The following is a 15,801-nucleotide window of genomic DNA, read 5'->3' on the forward strand; positions in this document are numbered from 1 at the left end:
CAGCCGCAGGACTCCACTGCCGCCCGCGCCCCGCCCCATCTGGCCGCTTGCGCGCCCCATCCCCCCTCGATGGGGCCCGCCCACACCGGGGCCTCCCCCCTCCCGCCCACTGCTTTCTCAACGGCCCCGAGCCGGGGCTGCCCTCATTGCATACATAGTGCGCCTTTCCCTGCTTTTCTAGTGACCTAGCGTTCCGCACTGCCGTTTGGCCAGCCCATGCTCCCGTACCGTTGCGTTTCTCCCCAATGCGCCATGCCACTTTGCCAGTCATACACACGTTTCGATGCGTGCCCTGTCAGCTGCTTGCGTTGCATGTCGCCTTGCTCCACCCCTGTTTTATTGCTTTCTCTGCTTTCGCCCGGTTCCCGTCCCGTTTCGGCGGGGAGTCTATGTTGCAAGCTAGTTCTTGCTTTACCAGACTTTAAGCCCACACAAGCAAGCCAGGCACTCTCAGGTAGTGCCGCTATCACAGTTTTTCTTTTCCACGCCACTCGCCACGCCCAGATCCAGATGTTCGGGTTGAAAACACGCTTGTCTGCCCCAAATGCTATTTCTTCTGCTTTCCTGTATTTGCCCTTCAAACTCTCTTCATCAATGATCTACTGCGTCCAGCCGGCAGGCTGCGCCTTGTGTCCCCTGCCTCACCATCAACCCTGCAGCCCGCCGCGCCCCAGCCTGGTGCGCAGCGCGGCATGCAACGTCTGACCTTTCCCAAGCGCCCACTTGCACCAGCCCCGACCTTGTGCGATTTGCAGTCGGCGGTCTCTGCGCTTCCCACGCCTCACTTGTCCTCCCAATGCATAAATGCCCATAACATGTAACACCCACCGCAAAGGTTGGCATGGGAGGGACAGCATCTGCAGCCAGCAAAGCTTCTCAGGGGGTGTGCTGTTCCCCAGCTGGGCGGCCGGTTGGAGCCGCTCAGGCCTGGCTCGCTGGCCCGATGTCGCGCAGGCGCCCGACAGCCCCGGTGCCAGACTGAATGTCGTCCAAGCCCCCGGTCTTGCCGCCGCGCACATCCTCCAGCCCTCCCATCACACCCTCCCTGTCTCGGATGTCCGACAGGCCGCCTGTCATGCCACCCGTCACGTCTGACACCCCGCCAGTGGCGCCACCTGCAGCGGCAAACTGAACAGCGGGTTGGCCTGTATTGCCCGGCGCTGTATTCGGCACGTGAGGCTGCACCGCCACTGCTGCCCACATACCTGTCAGATCGCTCAGCCCGCCAGTCTCCCCACCCATCACATCGCTCAGCCCGCCAGTCTCTCCACCCATCACATCTCGGACGCTGCCCACCTCGCCTCCCATGAGCTCCCCAATGCCGCCTCCAGGCGCTGCAGTGGTGCCCAGCTTGCTGCCGCCCGCTCCGCCTGCTCCGGCGAGCAGCAGCAATGATATGGGGAGGGGATGCTGATCATCTGAGCGTGCAGGTGCCCAGTTTGCAGGCGTGAGGGTGGCCCGTCATGTGCAGCCCGCAGTGCAACTCCAACACCCACAGGCCACGGTGCAGCCGGTGTCGTCCGCTGCCGACAGGCGCACCGACAGCAGCCGCCCCGCCGCCGCCGCCATAGTCGACGGCTGCACACAGGGTTGGGTAAGCCTGGAGACAGCAGTGCACATCGCATGGGCAGGGGGCTCCTGGGTGCCTGTCCAAGGCTTTGTCACACGCTCACCCAGGTGGGAGGCCGGCGTGTAGGTAGCAGACACGTCTCCTTGGGGCCCTGACATTCTCGGAGGAGGCCTCGAGGACTGAAGGTGGAATCTTGAGGGGAGTGGGGAGGAAAGGGCCGCCCCGCTGCGCGATCCGGCGGCCCGTTTCTTCCCAATCCCCGCTACCGCTTGGACCGTCTGATAGCGGGCGACAGAGAGGTGTTACACCACCCCTGGTAGCTTGATCTCGATTATGCCTCCCTCCGGATGCTCCGGATGGTGAAATGGCCAGCAGGGGTGTGTGGCGGCCGGCGGAGCGGCGTGGTACTGCAGGAACCTGAATCTCAGAAAATCTTGCTTTGTCTCCCGTTGCAGGCTAGCGTAGTAGCCTTTTCACCCCCAGCACATTATTCAGGCGCTCCGTGGAGCCCTTGCCGCCTGCTGGCTGGCTTGCCCCTGCGGGGCCCCGCTTACTGCTGAGGCCTGCAGCGCCAGCGACCGCTACAGCGCTTCTGGTACCCAGCGAGACGCCGAGACGGCGGGGGCGTGCGGGAGGCTGCCATGGCACAGCCGCCGCCGCCTCACAGCCCGCCGCCGCCCACGATCTATCGCAGCGCTGCCGGTGAGGCCGCCATCCGGTCCCTGTACGACAAAACCCTGGCTGCGCTGCCCTTTGAGCATGAGGAGAGGCTAGTGCAGACCAGCTTCGGCACAGCCCACGTCGTGGTGTGCGGCCCGGCCGCTGCGCCACCCCTGGTGGTGTGGCATGGCATGTCGACTCCTGCACCCATTGCGCTTGGAGGCTCTGGCCTCTCTGACTGTCTTGTGGGCATAAAGCGCTTCCGCATCTACGTGCCTGACCTCCCCTATCAAGGTGAAGCCATGTTCCAAACCACTTGCGGCCGAGCAGCATCAGCGCGTGCCCTCATGCTTGGTCTGCTTTTTCCCTGCCTGCTGCAGCGGGGAGCCGGAGCGAGGATGTTGAACTGGACCCCGCCAAGCACGAGCAGGGCAAGTGGTGCCTGGAGGTGCTGCGCGGCCTGGGCCTGGTGCCGCCAGCTGGCGCCGAGGGCGGCAAAGGCAAGAGGGGCGCGTTCCCGCCGCCGCCGCTGCACCTCGGCGCGTCCTACGGAGCATCGGTGATCGCCGACCTGGCGGTGGTGGCGCCAGAGGCAATTCGCGGCGCTGCGCTGTTGGTGCCTGCCGGGCTGATGCCAGGTGAGGCAGGCAGCTCCTCCTGCATGAGCCGAGGGTGTGTGCGCCTGTCCACATGCCGCACAAGGGATGATGCGCCTGGGGGCAGTGCCCTGGCGTGGCAGTCATCGAGGTGATTGTCTTCCCCCACTCGCCCCGAGACCTTCTCACCCTGTGATGCTGTGCCGTGCCGTGCCGCGCAGGTGCCACGTGGCCCGTCTTGTTCCGCCTGGTGCTGCCATCCGTACTGTACCGCTTGCTGCCCTGCCCGCTCACTGCCTGGCTGGCGCTGGTCAGCATGTGTGACGAGCCTGTGCCGGCTGACCTGGAGATGGTGCTGCTGAGCTGGAGGTGGGTGGGCATGCCGCTCCGCCGGCGGCTGGCCACATGGCTGCTTGGTTGGTAGGATCAGGGGGTGGCCCTTTACAAAATCACGTCAGTCAGCAGCTACCAGCAAGGTGCCTGCCACACTCCCAGCATTCTCCGGTTGCCCGCGCGGCACCTGCGCTGCCCCGCTGCCCCCACATTGCCTGCAGGCACGTCGTCCGCTACCCGCAGATGCCCGGGGGGTCAACAGGCTTCCCTGCTGAGCAGCTGAGCCGCCTGTCTGCCCCCACCATCATCGTAGCCGCGGAGAATGACATCTTTTGACCCGGACATGCCGCCACCGCGGTGGCCGCGGCTGCGCTGCCGGACTGCAAGACGATCGTCATCCCTGGGGCCAAGCACCTGCCCAGCAAGGAGAAGCAGGCAGAGGCCACTGACTGGTTCATCGAGTTCTTTGCTTCCAGGGGGCTGTGCTGAGCACCTCGATCATTGGGTGTTGCTCTGACCCTGCGCACCAGGGGTTGGGCCCTGGCCCTTTTTGCCCAGCAGAGCTGCGTGATGAACGTGATGAAGTTCCAGCAGGCATCCAGTCTTGCCCAGATTGAGAAATGAAAATGCATGACCGTTTAAATGAGCAAAACCGTGCAAGCAACCTGGAAGAAAGGACAAGGCCAAGATCACGGGCAGCACCACCTGCAGAGCCAGCATAATGGTTGATGCCAGGGCAGCAGCAGCAGCAGCAGCAGCATGGGCAGCCCTGCTGCTGGGCTGGGCTGCAGCCGGGCAAGCAGCAGCTCCACCCGACATCTCCTGCTTCGACTGCGCCTGGCTGGAGGAGCTACCCCTGGACGAGTGGAGCGCTGAGAGGAACAGCACCAGGTGCCTGGGACGAGGCTGCCAGACACCTCGATCCATGGCGGCGGCGCGCGGGGGCGGCGGCGGCGGCGAGCCCACCCTCAGGCTGCCTGTGTGCCTGCACCGTGGGGTTGACTCTCCACCAGTGCCTGCCGCCCAGCAGCTCTGCACAAGCCCGTTCTCCACCCCGCCTTGACGCCCGCAGGGAGGTGCTGCCATGGGGGCAGGTCGTGGAGTTTCCTCCCATCGACTACCGCCGCCTGGCAGAAGAGTTGTGCGAGTGCGTTCAGGACTCCCTGGAAGGCTCGTACGGTCGGTCACCTGCTCCACGCCTTGCTCAGCAGGCCAATTGTCGAGGGGCGCAATGTTTCGATGCCTTGTGTTGGGTGCCCGCTGGGCTCCTCGCCGCAGCTCAAGTGCACTCCCTGCCCAACTGCACGCCGACCCTTGCTTCCCCCGCCTGCAGGCTCGCACCAGCCGCCCAACCACTCTGTGCAGGCCCAGGGCACGCAGTTTGTGCTGCATGACGAACCCTTCTATTTCGCGGGCTTCAACGCCGCCCAGGTGTGCCGCCGCTTGGCTAGCCTGGTGTTGCACCTACGAGCAGCCACGGCTCTGTGGCTGGCGCCCCACGCCATCATTGCCCTGCCTCTCCCCCTGCTCTCTCAGGCACTGAGCTGGGCGGCGAGCAACAGCAGCCAGCTGTTGGACAATCTCCAGTCGCTGTTTGCCAACGCCGCGGAGCTGGGCCTACGGGTGGGGCGGGTGTTTGCCACCGCCAATGGTATCAAAGTGCGGCCGCCCTTCCTGGATGAATTTGATCGGCTGCAGCCCGAGGTAAATCCCCAGGCCGGCCCAGCCAGCTGTGGTGGCATGCTGGCAGATCGGCTTTTGGCTGGATGGAGGCGCAGGCGCAGCAGGTCAGGCCCATAGCTCAGCGACCATGGCAGCGCTTTGTGCGCCCACCTGCCCCTGCCTGCGTGCATGGCGCTCCGCTGCAGTTGGAGCCGCTGCCGTGGCTGACGCTGCAGCCGGCGCCTGGCGTGTTGGATGAGGCTGTGCTGGAGGGTCTTGATTACTTGCTCTCCCTGGCCGCCAGCCACGGCATCAAACTTGTGCTGACCCTGGCAGGTGGGCTCTGGTGTCTGGTGGTGTCTGGTGGTGCCGGCGCCGGGCACTGTCCGCTGCCTCCCCAGCCATGAGCCGGCCCTTCAACGCTCACCGCACGTGTTTGGCGGCTGGCAGCGAGCAGGGCTTCGATGCACAGCATGCCCCTGCAGACTTCCATGCCGTCTTTGGCCCAAGCCCTGCTGGCATCGAGCCATACATCCAATGGGTGATTGGCAGCCTGAATCTGACAGGTGACTTTGGCTGGTGCTGGTGCAGCATGCCGCTGGGGCTGTGCTGGGCAGTCAACGAGCCAGCTGGCGCCTGCATCTGGCGCCTGCACTCGGTAGCCAGCCGGCTGCCGCTGGCAGAGGCTGGTCCGCCCATTCCTGAGCCCGGCCACTCCCTCTGCCCTGCAGGCTACACCGTGCTGGACTTCTATCGCGACGAGCGGGTCAAGCTGCTGTACCGCCACAACCTGTGCCACATCGCCAACCGGGCCAGCAGCCTGACGGGGGTCAAGTACAAGGATGACCCCACCATCTTCTCTTGGGACCTCGTCAACGAGCCGCGGTCTGTTGTGTTGTCCAGGGAACTGGCGTGCTAAGCTGGCTGGCAGCTATGCTGCAACACAGGCGAGCATGTCCCACGCTGTGCAGGTGCCCCGCCTGCCCCGGCGCCACCCGTGGCGCGGTGCTGTCGGCCTGGGCGGACGAGATGAGCGCCTTCCTGAGCTGCGTGGACCCAAACCACATGATCCACGTGGGCAGCGAGGGATACTTCACCGAAACCGCTCCAGAGGTGGGGCTGAGATTGGGGCATGCCGGCACGTGGGCTGCTGTGGCTGCTGGGCAGGCCACCTGGCTGCCACCACAGCATGCGTGCCGCCGCCGCTAAAACGGCGTTCGCATGAATGCCACCCGCTGCAGTACATTGCCGCCAACCCGGGCTCCTGGGCGCTGTGCAGCGGCGTGGACTTTGTTGAGCTGGCGCTGCTGCCGCACATCCACTACGGTGCAGCCCACATGTATGAAGAGATGAGGTGAGGTGGCCCACTGGCACACGCATCTTTTTTTCTGTGCCTCACACACATCCAGCGGAGTGAACGCCCCCCGGCTGCTGCAGGGGTACGTGGGACGAGGCCTCACGCAGCGACTGCGGCTGGGACTGCGTGATGGAGTGGTGAGCGGTGCGCCGCCCTGGCTGGCTGGCAGACTGCTGCCCTTCGCTGCCTCACGCAAGTGGCAAGCATGGTCTGCCGCTACATGCGGTGCAGGTTCCAGGGGTGGATCCAGGCCCATTTCGATGCCAGCTCGGCAGTTACAGGAAAGCCATTTGTGCTGGAGGAATTCAACAAGAAGTGGGACGAGCGGCGGCGCAACCAGCTGTTCCGCTTGGTGCAGGCCACGTTCCGCGCCGCCTGGCAGCAGAATGCCAGCAGCCCCGCAGCGGGGGCCATGTTTTGGGGCGCCACAGCGGGGGACACGATTGACTGGGATGGCTGGCAGGTCCGCCTGGATGGCGGTCGCTCAGGTGAACTGGCAGCACGCACATACTAGCAGAGATGGTGTCCACCCCATGGACCACATTGGCCCTGCCGCTGTCTGTCCCTGATGGGAGCTGATGTGTCGTGAGTGTGCACACTGCTGCTGCCGCAGCGCCCGCTCCCAGCGAAAGAGCGGAGAAGCTCAAAGCACAGATGCCGCCGGAGCAGCAGCAGTGGCTGGACGACGTGGCCGCCATGCAGGCTTCCTTCAGGCAAGGCCCCGCAGCAGCATGCATGCCGCATGGTGCCGCATGGACTCCTCAATTGCTTCATGACAGCAGCGTGCCGCTCCCTGGATGGGTCCGTTCTGGGACAATACTTTGCTCCACTGCGCTGCAGGCACTCGGTGCTGTATCAGCTGTGCCAGGCGGTGGTGAAGGACATCTTTGCCCCCACCTTTGCCGGCTACTCCAGCAACACCACGGTGAGCCGGGCTGGCAGCCGGCACCTGTCTCTACCTGCTCGCGCGCTCATGCTCATGCTGCCCGGCATCAGAGGCATGCAGTACCAGCATCGCCGCTGGTGATCAGGGTGTTCTGTGACTGCAGCTGGCAATCGTCCAAGACCTGGCCCTCAATGCTGCGGCTTCAACGAGTGCACCACCGGTCAGCGCCGCTGACGCCAGCGGGTGATGCCGTGATGGCAACCCTGCTGCAGCGGTTGGCGACCTTCACGAGCGTTTCCATTGATATGCGCAGTAGATTTCCAGGCGTTGCACAGTGGAATTGTTTCAAGCATGCACATCAAATTCAGTGCAGAGAGGGGTTGGCGGCGGCAGGCGGGACCGACTGCAGTGCTTTGTCATCAGGTGCGGCGGCTCGCTCTGACCTGTTCGAATTCGCGCCAAACTACGCCAGAGGATCAGCAGACGCCGGTGTAGCCAGCCGAGGCTCAGCACGAGAGGTGCGGGTGGCTGCCTTGCTTCTGCTATCTCGGCACGCCTTTCTGGCCCAGAATGGGGCAACGCAGAGGCGTACTGACGCCGACAACGATTTTGGTGCTCCCCACCGTGGCTGCTGCGCGCAGGGGAGACCCATGGCGGAGGTCGAGGTGGCCCTGCCCCACGGCCCGCCGCCGCCGTCGCCATATCGCAGCGCAGCAGGTCGGGCAGCTCTGCACGCTCATTACAACAAGGCCCTGGCTGCGCTGCCCTACCAGCATGAGGAGAAGCTAGTGGAGACCAGTTTTGGCACGGCGCACGTCCTGGTGTGCGGTCCCGCGGATGCGCCGCCGCTGGTTCTGTGGCACGGGATGGCTGTGCCAGGCCCCTTCATGATCCGCACGTTGGACCCGCTGGTCCAGCACTATCGTGTGTACGCACCAGACCACCCCTTCCAAGGTGAGCTCATGTGGCTAGCCTGCATCCCTCTGCTGATATCACGCAGGAGAGAGCCCTCGGTGCCCCTGCTCGCTGGCAGGGCCCGAGCATGACCGGCATGACGTGACGTCGCTCTCCCGCCTGCCGGCGCCTGTTGCAGCGGGGAGCCGCACTCAAGACGCGGAGCTGGACATCAACAAGCACGAAAACGGAAAGTGGAGCCTGGAGGTGCTGCGCGGCCTTGGGCTGGTGCCACCAGCTGGCGCCGAGGGCGGCAAGGCGCCTCCTCCGCCTCTGCACGTCGGCGTGTCCTTTGGCGGGGCGGTGCTGCTTGATCTGGCGGTGGTGGCGCCCGAGGCGATCCGCGGCGCCGCCCTAGTGGTGCCCGGCGGGCTGATGCCAGGTGGGCTGGGCTGGGCTGGTGGCTATCAACTGATGCCTCTGCTTGAAGCATCCGCGGCCTTGCTCGGTGTCCCGGGAGGATGCAGCATCGGCATGTCTCACAGCCATTTGCGCTCTTGCGGCAGAGCGGCACTCCGAGCACCATGCTGCGCCGGCGCAGCTGCTCCACCGCCCCTGCCGCCTGCCGTCCCTCCTCGCATCGCCCTGCAGCTGCCGGCTGGATGCTTCTCTTCCGCCTGATCCTTCCAGCCAGGCTGTACCACCTTCTTCCCTGCTCCTTCACCGCCTGGCTGGCGCTAGTCAGCATGTGCGACGAGCCGTTTGATGCCGCCCATCAGCAGATTCTGCTGAACTGGAGGTGGGTGGCGCGGGCACCGCAGTGGATGACCGTGCTCCTCCCTCCATCGCCCTGCCACATATCGACCTGCTGTGAAGCGGCCTGCTGCCCTGCAGGCACGTCGTGCGCTACCAACAGCTGCCGGGGGGCGACGGCGGCTTCTCCCGTGAGCAGCTGAGCCGCCTGGCAGCACCCACCATCGTCATCACTGCCGAGCACGACATTTTTTGGGCGGGCCAGGCTGCCGCCGAGGTTGCCGCGGCTGCGCTGCCAGACTGCAAGACGTTCGTCATCCCTGGGGCCAAGCACCTGCCCAGCAAGGAGAAGCAGGCAGAGCTCAGCAACTGGATCCTGGAGTTCTTTGCCTCCAGGGGGCTGGCAGGGTTCGCCACTTAGCTCAGACGCAGGTCACTTCCTTCACAGATGCTGTGCCGCACGGCATCAGAGCCGCGGCATGCAGGATCACCGCTGGTGACACATCATGCAGCTGGAGAGCATCTAATACTCTCAATGCTGCTTGCTCATCAGTCTCATCGCCAGTCAGCGCCGCTGCCAGGTTTTGCGGCACTGGTTGCCCACGACCCGGGACTGCACGGCAGCAGCCCTGGGCCCATGGAATGCTTTCATTTTGTCTTGTGAGTCTTTCAGCTGATATGCTCATGCATCAAAACACTGTACAGTGCAATTGCATGCACGCCACGTCAACGGTACGGCGGCGGCGGCAGGCGGGACGGACTGCAGTGCTTTGTCAGCAGTGCGGCGGCTCGCTCTGACCTGTCCTCATTCACGCCAGAGGCGTTACAGACGCCGTTGTAGCCCAGCCGAGGCTCAGCAGGATAGGTGCGGGTGGCTGCCACGCTTCTGCTATCTCGGCACGCATTTCAGGCCCAGACGGGGCAACCCAGAGCTGTGCGTGCTGTATGCCGTGGCTGCTGCGCGCAGGCGAGACCCATGGCGGAGGCCGAGGTGGCCCTGCCTCACCGCCCGCCGCCGCTGTATCGCAGCGCAGCAGGTCAGGCAGCTCTACACGCTCATTACAACAAGGCCCTGGCTGCGCTGCCCTACCAGCATGAGGAGAAGCTAGTGGAGACCAGTTTTGGCACGGCCCATGTGCTCGTGTGCGGTCCCGCGGATGCGCCGCCGCTGGTTCTGTGGCACGGGATGGCTGTGCCAGGCCCCTTCATGATCCGCATGTTTGACCCGCTGGTCCAGCACTATCGTGTGTACGCACCAGACCACCCCTACCAAGGCGCGCTCAAGCAGCAAAGGTTTTACTGTAGGGTGACTGCTCTGGTCCCTCTGCCTGCTGGCAGCACCCCCAGCCCCCCAGCATGACGTCGCCCGCCCGCCTGCCTGCCTGTTGCAGCGGGGAGCCGCACTCAGGATGCAGATCTGGACACTAGCAGGCACGAGAACGGAAAGTGGTGCCTGGAGGTGCTGCGCGGCCTTGGGCTGGTGCCGCCAGCTGGCGCCGAGGGCGGCAAGGCGCCTCCGCCGCTGCACATCGGCGTGTCCTTTGGCGGGGCGGTGCTGCTTGATCTGGCGGTGGTGGCGCCCGAGGCGATCCGCGGCGCCGCCCTGGTGGTGCCCGGCGGTCTGCTGCCAGGTGAGCAGGGCTGGGGTGGTGGCAACATTTTCCTGCCTGAGGTAATGCCTGCAGAGCGGGCCCTCCATGCGGTATGCGGCAACTGTGAACCAGCCCCTCTTCCCTGCCACTGATACAACAATCCCCCATGTGCTGTGCAGGTGCCAGATGGTCGATCCTGTTCCGCCTGATCCTTCCATCCATGCTCTACCGCCTGCTGCCCTGCTCTCCCACCGCCTGGCTGTCGCTAGTGAGCATGTGCGATGAGCCGTGGGACCCAGACCAGGACCAGATCCTGCTGACATGGAGGTGGGTTGGGAGTTGCAGGTTATGGTGCCGCAGGTGGCGCCCCCGAGTCTCAGTGTTGCATCAGTCAGCGGCCGGCCTGCTGCGCTTTGCGCTCCACCCACCCGTGGTGCAAGCTGGCCGAACCAACCTCCTGCCTGCAGGCACGTTCTGTCCTTCCCGCAGCTGCCCGGGGGCGACAGCGGCTTCTCCCGTGAGCAGCTGAGCCGCCTGGCAGCACCCACCATCGTCATCACCGCCGAGCACGACATGTTTGCTCCAGGGCATGCCGCCGCCGAGGCCGCAGCGGCTGCACTGCCCGACTGCAAGACGATCTTCATCCCCGGCGCCAAGCACCTGCCCAGCAAGGAGAAGCAGGCAGAGCTCAACAACTGGATCCAGGCGTTTTTTGTTTCCAGGGGGCTGGCGGGGACCGCCGCCAGCTAGCTCACGACGGAGACTTGCAAATACCTCCTCATGCCCCCACTTTGCTTGCATCCTGGCAGCATGAAGGATCCTGTACAGGCGGGTGCCCGAATGAACGCCAATGAGCTGCGAATAAAAGTGCATGGATGCCCCTGGGGCCTGTCCGCCCGGCGGGTGGCGGCGGGACGGTAGTGCAGTGCCCGCTTGCACCCTCAGGGGGAGTGGCGCTCTCGTTTCTTCGCTCAGGCACGCAGAAGCTTCACAATCACCGCTACACGCTACACGTAGGCACTCCCAGGCACTCCAGGCGTGGCTGCTTCGCTTCTTGCCTCTTCGCATTTCTCTGGCCCATAATGACCGCACAGAAGCTGGACGACATTTCAGAAGGGTTTGAGTGCTGCCCGCCGTCGCTGCCCCATGGCGGAGGCCTTGCCCCGCCGCCCGCCGCCGCCCACTATCTATCGCAGCGCAGCCGGTGAGGCCGCCATCCGGGCCCTATACGACAAGGCTCTCGCTGCGCTGCCCTACGAGCATGCGGAGAGGCTAGTGGAGACGAGCTTTGGCACCGCCCATGTGCTCGTATGCGGCCCCGCTGATGCGCCGCCGTTGGTGTTGTGGAGCGGGTTTGGCGTCCCTGCCCCTTTCATGGTTCGCATGTGTGACCCGCTGCTGGAGCGGCAGCCCTTCCGCGTCTACGTGACTGACTTCCCTTGCCAGGGTAATGCTATATCTGAGAGCACACGCCATCCACTCGCTGACCGCTTACGCACCCACAGTTCCTGCCTGCCTGCCTCCTGCAGCGGGGAGCCGGACCAGGATGCAGAGCTGGATCCTGCCAAGCACGAGTATGGAAAGTGGGCTCTAGAGGTGCTGCGCGGCCTCGGGCTGGTGCCACCAGCTAATGCTGACGGCGGCAAGGGCACGGCGCCACCGCCGCTCCACATGGGAACTTCCTTTGGTGCGGCGGTAGTACTCGACCTGGCAAATGTGGCGCCCGAGGCGATCCGCGGCGCTGCGCTGGTTGCTCCTGGAGGGCTATCTGCCGGTAAAGCGGGCCGAGCATGCCTGCCGGCGGAGCCTTTCCGCAGCTGCGGCTGAATCCAGCGCCTTTGCTTCACTCAGGCGATTGCTGCCGGCATGCTGAGCAATCCCCCTCCTCTGTCCCTGTGCTGCAGTGAACCCGTGGGCATTTGCCCTCCGCCTGATGCTTCCAGCCGTGCTGTACCGCCTGCTGCCCTGCTCCCTCACCGCCTGGCTGTCGCTGGTCAGCGTGTGCGACGAGCCTGCCGCAGAGGAGCTGGAGGTTGTCCTGATGGGGTGGAAGTGAGTATGCTGCAATGCAGGAAAGTGCCTGGCTGGCTTCCTGCCAGGCTGTCCCTGTGGCCACAGCTGGCTGTGAAGGTGCCTGCTCGTCGCATGCCTTTGCCCTCTGCAGGCACATTGTGCGTTACCCGCCACTGCCGGGCGGCCCCAGTGGCGTCTTCCTGCCTGACCAGCTGAGCCGCCTGACCGCCCCCACCATCATTATCTGCGGCGAGCACGACATCTGGCCCTGCAAGGCTACAGCCGCCGCCGCCGCTGCGCTGCCTGACTGCAAAACCATCATTATCCCCGGCGCCAAGCACTTCCCCGCCAAGCAGCACCTGATCCAGGCAGCTGATTGGATCCTCGACTGGTTTGCCGTCAAAGGGCTAGTTCCTGCCGCGACCAAATGAACACTGGCACATTCCTGCGCTGCATCAATCTCATTTCCCAGCGCTGGATCAATCTGTTTCATTTGCATGCATCAATGTGCAAGAGACGTAGTACCCTGGGCAAAAAACTCAGCAGCCAACACGAGCAACTGCAGCCGTCCATGCCGCTGGAAGCAAGGACACTGCCAAGCCGGGAGAAAAAGGCAACAGCTGCCTCGCAAACATCCAACCCTGCTTGCTGTGCATGCCGCTAGCAGCCGTTGAACATTCAAACAGAAGTGCCTTGCCAGCCGTCATGCTGCCAGACAGGCCTCCTCCCCGGAGCGCTCAGGCTCGCGCCTTTGCTTGCGGCACCAGCGATTCGTGGATGTAGGAGATGCGGCACGTGCCGTCTGCCAGCTGGTTCAAGACGACGCTAGCCCACCGCCCGTTGCGCTGCTCTCTGGTGTGCTTCCCCGCTGCAACGCAGGGCAGCAAGGCAGGCGGGCAGGCGGCACGTCAACAGCAGCGCTTGAATGGCCACTTGAAGAGGTCATGCTGCATGCAAGCTAACATGGCGCAGCAGCAGGCACAGCCAGCATGGCAGCAGTGCAGCGGCGCGCACCTGCAAAGGGCTGGTGCAGCTCCATGTATCGGGCCAGCCACACTCCTGGCGCCAGCTGGCGCTCGCTGTAGCGGTCGAGCCACATGCAGTACCTGCTGCTGCCGCTGCCGGTGGCTGCCGCATCGCCGCTGCTGGGGGAAGCCGTGGCCGTGGCCGCTGATGCTGTGTGGCCATAGCCCTCAGTCGAGAACCATTCTACAAACGCCTGCTTGGTCATGATGTTGCCGCTGGGGTGCACATACTCGAAGCTATCATCCATGAGCTGCAATCGAACAAGCCAACAACAGCAGCTTGCAGGCAGACCAACAGCAGCATCCCTATCCCGCATGTGGCAAGCTGCCAGCGACGCCGGTACCGCTGCCCTAGCAAACTCGCACCTGCATCTGTTCCATGCACGCGGCATCGTCCTTTGGGATGCTGGCGTTGCACCAGTCCTCGTACCAAGCCAGGTTGCCCACCAGCGCCTGCCTCCGGTGCACCGTGTCGGCCTTGGAGGGGTTGGGGAAGCTGCGGCGGGTGGGGGGAGCCGAGGGACACCGGCAAACAGTTTCGACCCGAAAATACGGGGCAAAAACACCCCGCCCGACGACCGCAGCCAAGTGCATGCCTGTTGCTGCCAGCCAATTGCCAGCGCGCTACCAGCCGGCGGCAGTTGGCGCTGTGTTGCTGCCGCCACCCGCAGCCAGCACCAACACGCGGTTACGGAAGGAAAACATAAAAAGAAACTGCAGACCTGAAGTGGTGCAGCGCCTCCACGATGCCGCCCGGGCCGTTGCGGGTGGCGCGGAAGATGCGGTCGTGCATATTGGCCTCACACCACTCCCGCAGCTCCGGGTGCGCATTGGCCACCATGCAGCCATGCACGCCTGCAGGTGCCAGAACAAGCGCTGCTGTGCTTGCTGCGCTCTGCGGTGCCGTGCCGCGGCATGTGCTTCCCATGTGTCCGCCGTGCCTCGCGGCACGCAGGCCACATAGGCAGTAGCTCGCCTCAGTGGCAGTGCAGCTGACATGAGCTGGCTCCCGGCTTGCCTGGCACCACGAAGAGCTCGATGTCGTTCCCACTGTCGCCACACACCATCACCCCCGCCGCCGGAAGGCTGCCTGCCTTCTCCTCCAGCTGCGGGCAGGGCAGGACGTTGGGCTGTTGTTGGACGCAAGAACCAGCAGCAGCAGTACCACCACCACCACCACCACCACCAAAATCATTGCCACCAGCACCGTCACCAGCAGCTGGTGGGCGTCCCACCTGCTTGAGCAGGAAGGACAGCGCCTTGCCCTTGGAGGCCCGGCTGGGCAGGATGTCCACGTCCACGCCGCCGCTGAAGATCACAACAGTGTCCAGGCCGGCGGCCGCCAGCGCGGATCGCAGCGTGCCCAGCACACGCTCGGGGTCGGGCACGCTGAATGCGGGGCGGGGCAGGCGGTTGGGGGGATGCGATGTGAGCAGCGAGGAATGTTGCAGGGGAGCAAGCGTGCCAGGCGCTGGGACCGCAGTGGCAGCGCAGCAGCGGTCCCAGCGCAGCACTGCGCGCTCCATCCTGCATCTCCGCTCATGCTGACCACCACACCCCTCTTTGACACCAGCGCTTCACCTCACCTCAGCTTGTAGCTGATCTTGTGGGACCGCTGCTCGCTGTCTCGCTGCATCACCAGCTCCGGCAGCTGCGCCGCAATCTCCGCAGCGCGCGGCCGGTCCCAGCCCTGGTTCAGGTACGCCTCCCACTCCTCGTCCGGTTGGCCTGCAGCAGGCGGCCGGCGGCCAGCCGGCAGAGAAACAGGGTAAGCGAGGGGCAAAATATGGGGGGCTGCTAGTTGTGGGCCTGGGAGGTCAGCGGCGTACTGCATTCCTGCCGCTGGGACTGTGCTGCTTTCAGGCGGAGAGGTATGCCTGCCCGCAGGCGCACCGTTGATGAGGATCTCGGTGCCCACGGAGCACACCAGGATGTCGGGCGTCAGCAGCGGCACCTCGCCCTGCACGCATGCATCCAGCGTACGCCAATAGGCGAAGGCATGTGAGGGCATTTGGTTCGCTGTGGGCTGCCTGCCGGTACACTCTGCAGCTGTACACATACTGGCGACACATACTATCGCTTAAATGTGCCTCCTGCCGGCTTGCGGCTCACCGCCAGCTCATGGAACAGCTCAGGCGAGCGCCCGGTGGAGAAGACGAGCACCGAGTCGGCTGCAAACTCGGCCAGCCAGAGGCGGTTGAAGGCGCGCAGCTTGTCGTGGGTGCCGTCGTCGTGGTCCACCTGCGGCAGTGAGGTAGTGGCGGCGGTGGGGGTGGAGCGGGGCGCCGGCTCCCTTGGACGCCGTCGCTGCTGCCCCCAAAAGGGGAGCTGGGTGCGCGACGCGGCGGTCGGCTTTGCACCCCAGGCGCCACCCACCATTGGCCCATCCAGGTCGGACACCAGCCATAAACGGTGGGCCTTGCCCAGCAGCACCTTCCCCATTTTTGCCCAAACCCGGGG

At 64.8% G+C, this 15,801-nt stretch overlaps 7 protein-coding genes across 7 annotated transcripts; 5 read left to right on the plus strand and 2 right to left on the minus strand.

The window, feature by feature from the left end:
- Positions 1-921: 921 nt before the first annotated feature.
- On the minus strand, positions 922-1,569 carry CHLNCDRAFT_136073 (hypothetical protein; the record flags this gene model as incomplete). The annotated part of the gene is made up of 3 exons (XM_005846067.1): positions 922-1,115; positions 1,206-1,370; positions 1,497-1,569. The coding sequence occupies 3 exons, from the start codon at positions 1,567-1,569 to the stop codon at positions 922-924; spliced, it is 432 nt and encodes a 143-aa protein (XP_005846129.1).
- A 642-nt stretch (positions 1,570-2,211) lies between these two features.
- CHLNCDRAFT_136074 (hypothetical protein) lies at positions 2,212-3,495 on the plus strand (the record flags this gene model as incomplete). Its single annotated transcript, XM_005845939.1, has 4 exons — positions 2,212-2,524; positions 2,611-2,868; positions 3,048-3,195; positions 3,381-3,495. 4 exons carry the CDS (start codon positions 2,212-2,214, stop codon positions 3,493-3,495), a joined length of 834 nt encoding a protein of 277 aa, XP_005846001.1.
- Positions 3,496-3,880: 385 nt separating this feature from the next.
- On the plus strand, positions 3,881-7,205 carry CHLNCDRAFT_136075 (hypothetical protein; the record flags this gene model as incomplete). The annotated part of the gene is made up of 12 exons (XM_005845940.1): positions 3,881-4,050; positions 4,232-4,338; positions 4,493-4,590; positions 4,696-4,863; positions 5,028-5,157; positions 5,307-5,387; positions 5,553-5,706; positions 5,793-5,934; positions 6,063-6,175; positions 6,410-6,666; positions 6,792-6,852; positions 7,019-7,205. The coding sequence occupies 12 exons, from the start codon at positions 3,881-3,883 to the stop codon at positions 7,203-7,205; spliced, it is 1,668 nt and encodes a 555-aa protein (XP_005846002.1).
- Positions 7,206-7,714: 509 nt separating this feature from the next.
- On the plus strand, positions 7,715-9,132 carry CHLNCDRAFT_136076 (hypothetical protein; the record flags this gene model as incomplete). The annotated part of the gene is made up of 4 exons (XM_005845941.1): positions 7,715-8,018; positions 8,158-8,400; positions 8,610-8,757; positions 8,853-9,132. The coding sequence occupies 4 exons, from the start codon at positions 7,715-7,717 to the stop codon at positions 9,130-9,132; spliced, it is 975 nt and encodes a 324-aa protein (XP_005846003.1).
- A 555-nt stretch (positions 9,133-9,687) lies between these two features.
- On the plus strand, positions 9,688-11,053 carry CHLNCDRAFT_136077 (hypothetical protein; the record flags this gene model as incomplete). The annotated part of the gene is made up of 4 exons (XM_005845942.1): positions 9,688-10,012; positions 10,103-10,342; positions 10,483-10,630; positions 10,771-11,053. 4 exons carry the CDS (start codon positions 9,688-9,690, stop codon positions 11,051-11,053), a joined length of 996 nt encoding a protein of 331 aa, XP_005846004.1.
- A 396-nt stretch (positions 11,054-11,449) lies between these two features.
- Positions 11,450-12,747, plus strand: CHLNCDRAFT_136078 (hypothetical protein; the record flags this gene model as incomplete). Its single annotated transcript, XM_005845943.1, has 4 exons — positions 11,450-11,637; positions 11,833-12,077; positions 12,208-12,355; positions 12,468-12,747. The coding sequence occupies 4 exons, from the start codon at positions 11,450-11,452 to the stop codon at positions 12,745-12,747; spliced, it is 861 nt and encodes a 286-aa protein (XP_005846005.1).
- A 306-nt stretch (positions 12,748-13,053) lies between these two features.
- CHLNCDRAFT_53400 (hypothetical protein) lies at positions 13,054-15,783 on the minus strand (the record flags this gene model as incomplete). The annotated part of the gene is made up of 10 exons (XM_005846068.1): positions 13,054-13,184; positions 13,331-13,592; positions 13,708-13,837; positions 14,064-14,196; positions 14,339-14,447; positions 14,577-14,730; positions 14,928-15,069; positions 15,235-15,301; positions 15,454-15,582; positions 15,718-15,783. 10 exons carry the CDS (start codon positions 15,781-15,783, stop codon positions 13,054-13,056), a joined length of 1,323 nt encoding a protein of 440 aa, XP_005846130.1.
- Between the last annotated feature and the right edge of the window lie 18 nt (positions 15,784-15,801).

Source organism: Chlorella variabilis, assembly GCF_000147415.1.
Source record: "Chlorella variabilis unplaced genomic scaffold CHLNCscaffold_15, whole genome shotgun sequence".
NCBI lineage: Eukaryota > Viridiplantae > Chlorophyta > Trebouxiophyceae > Chlorellales > Chlorellaceae > Chlorella > Chlorella variabilis.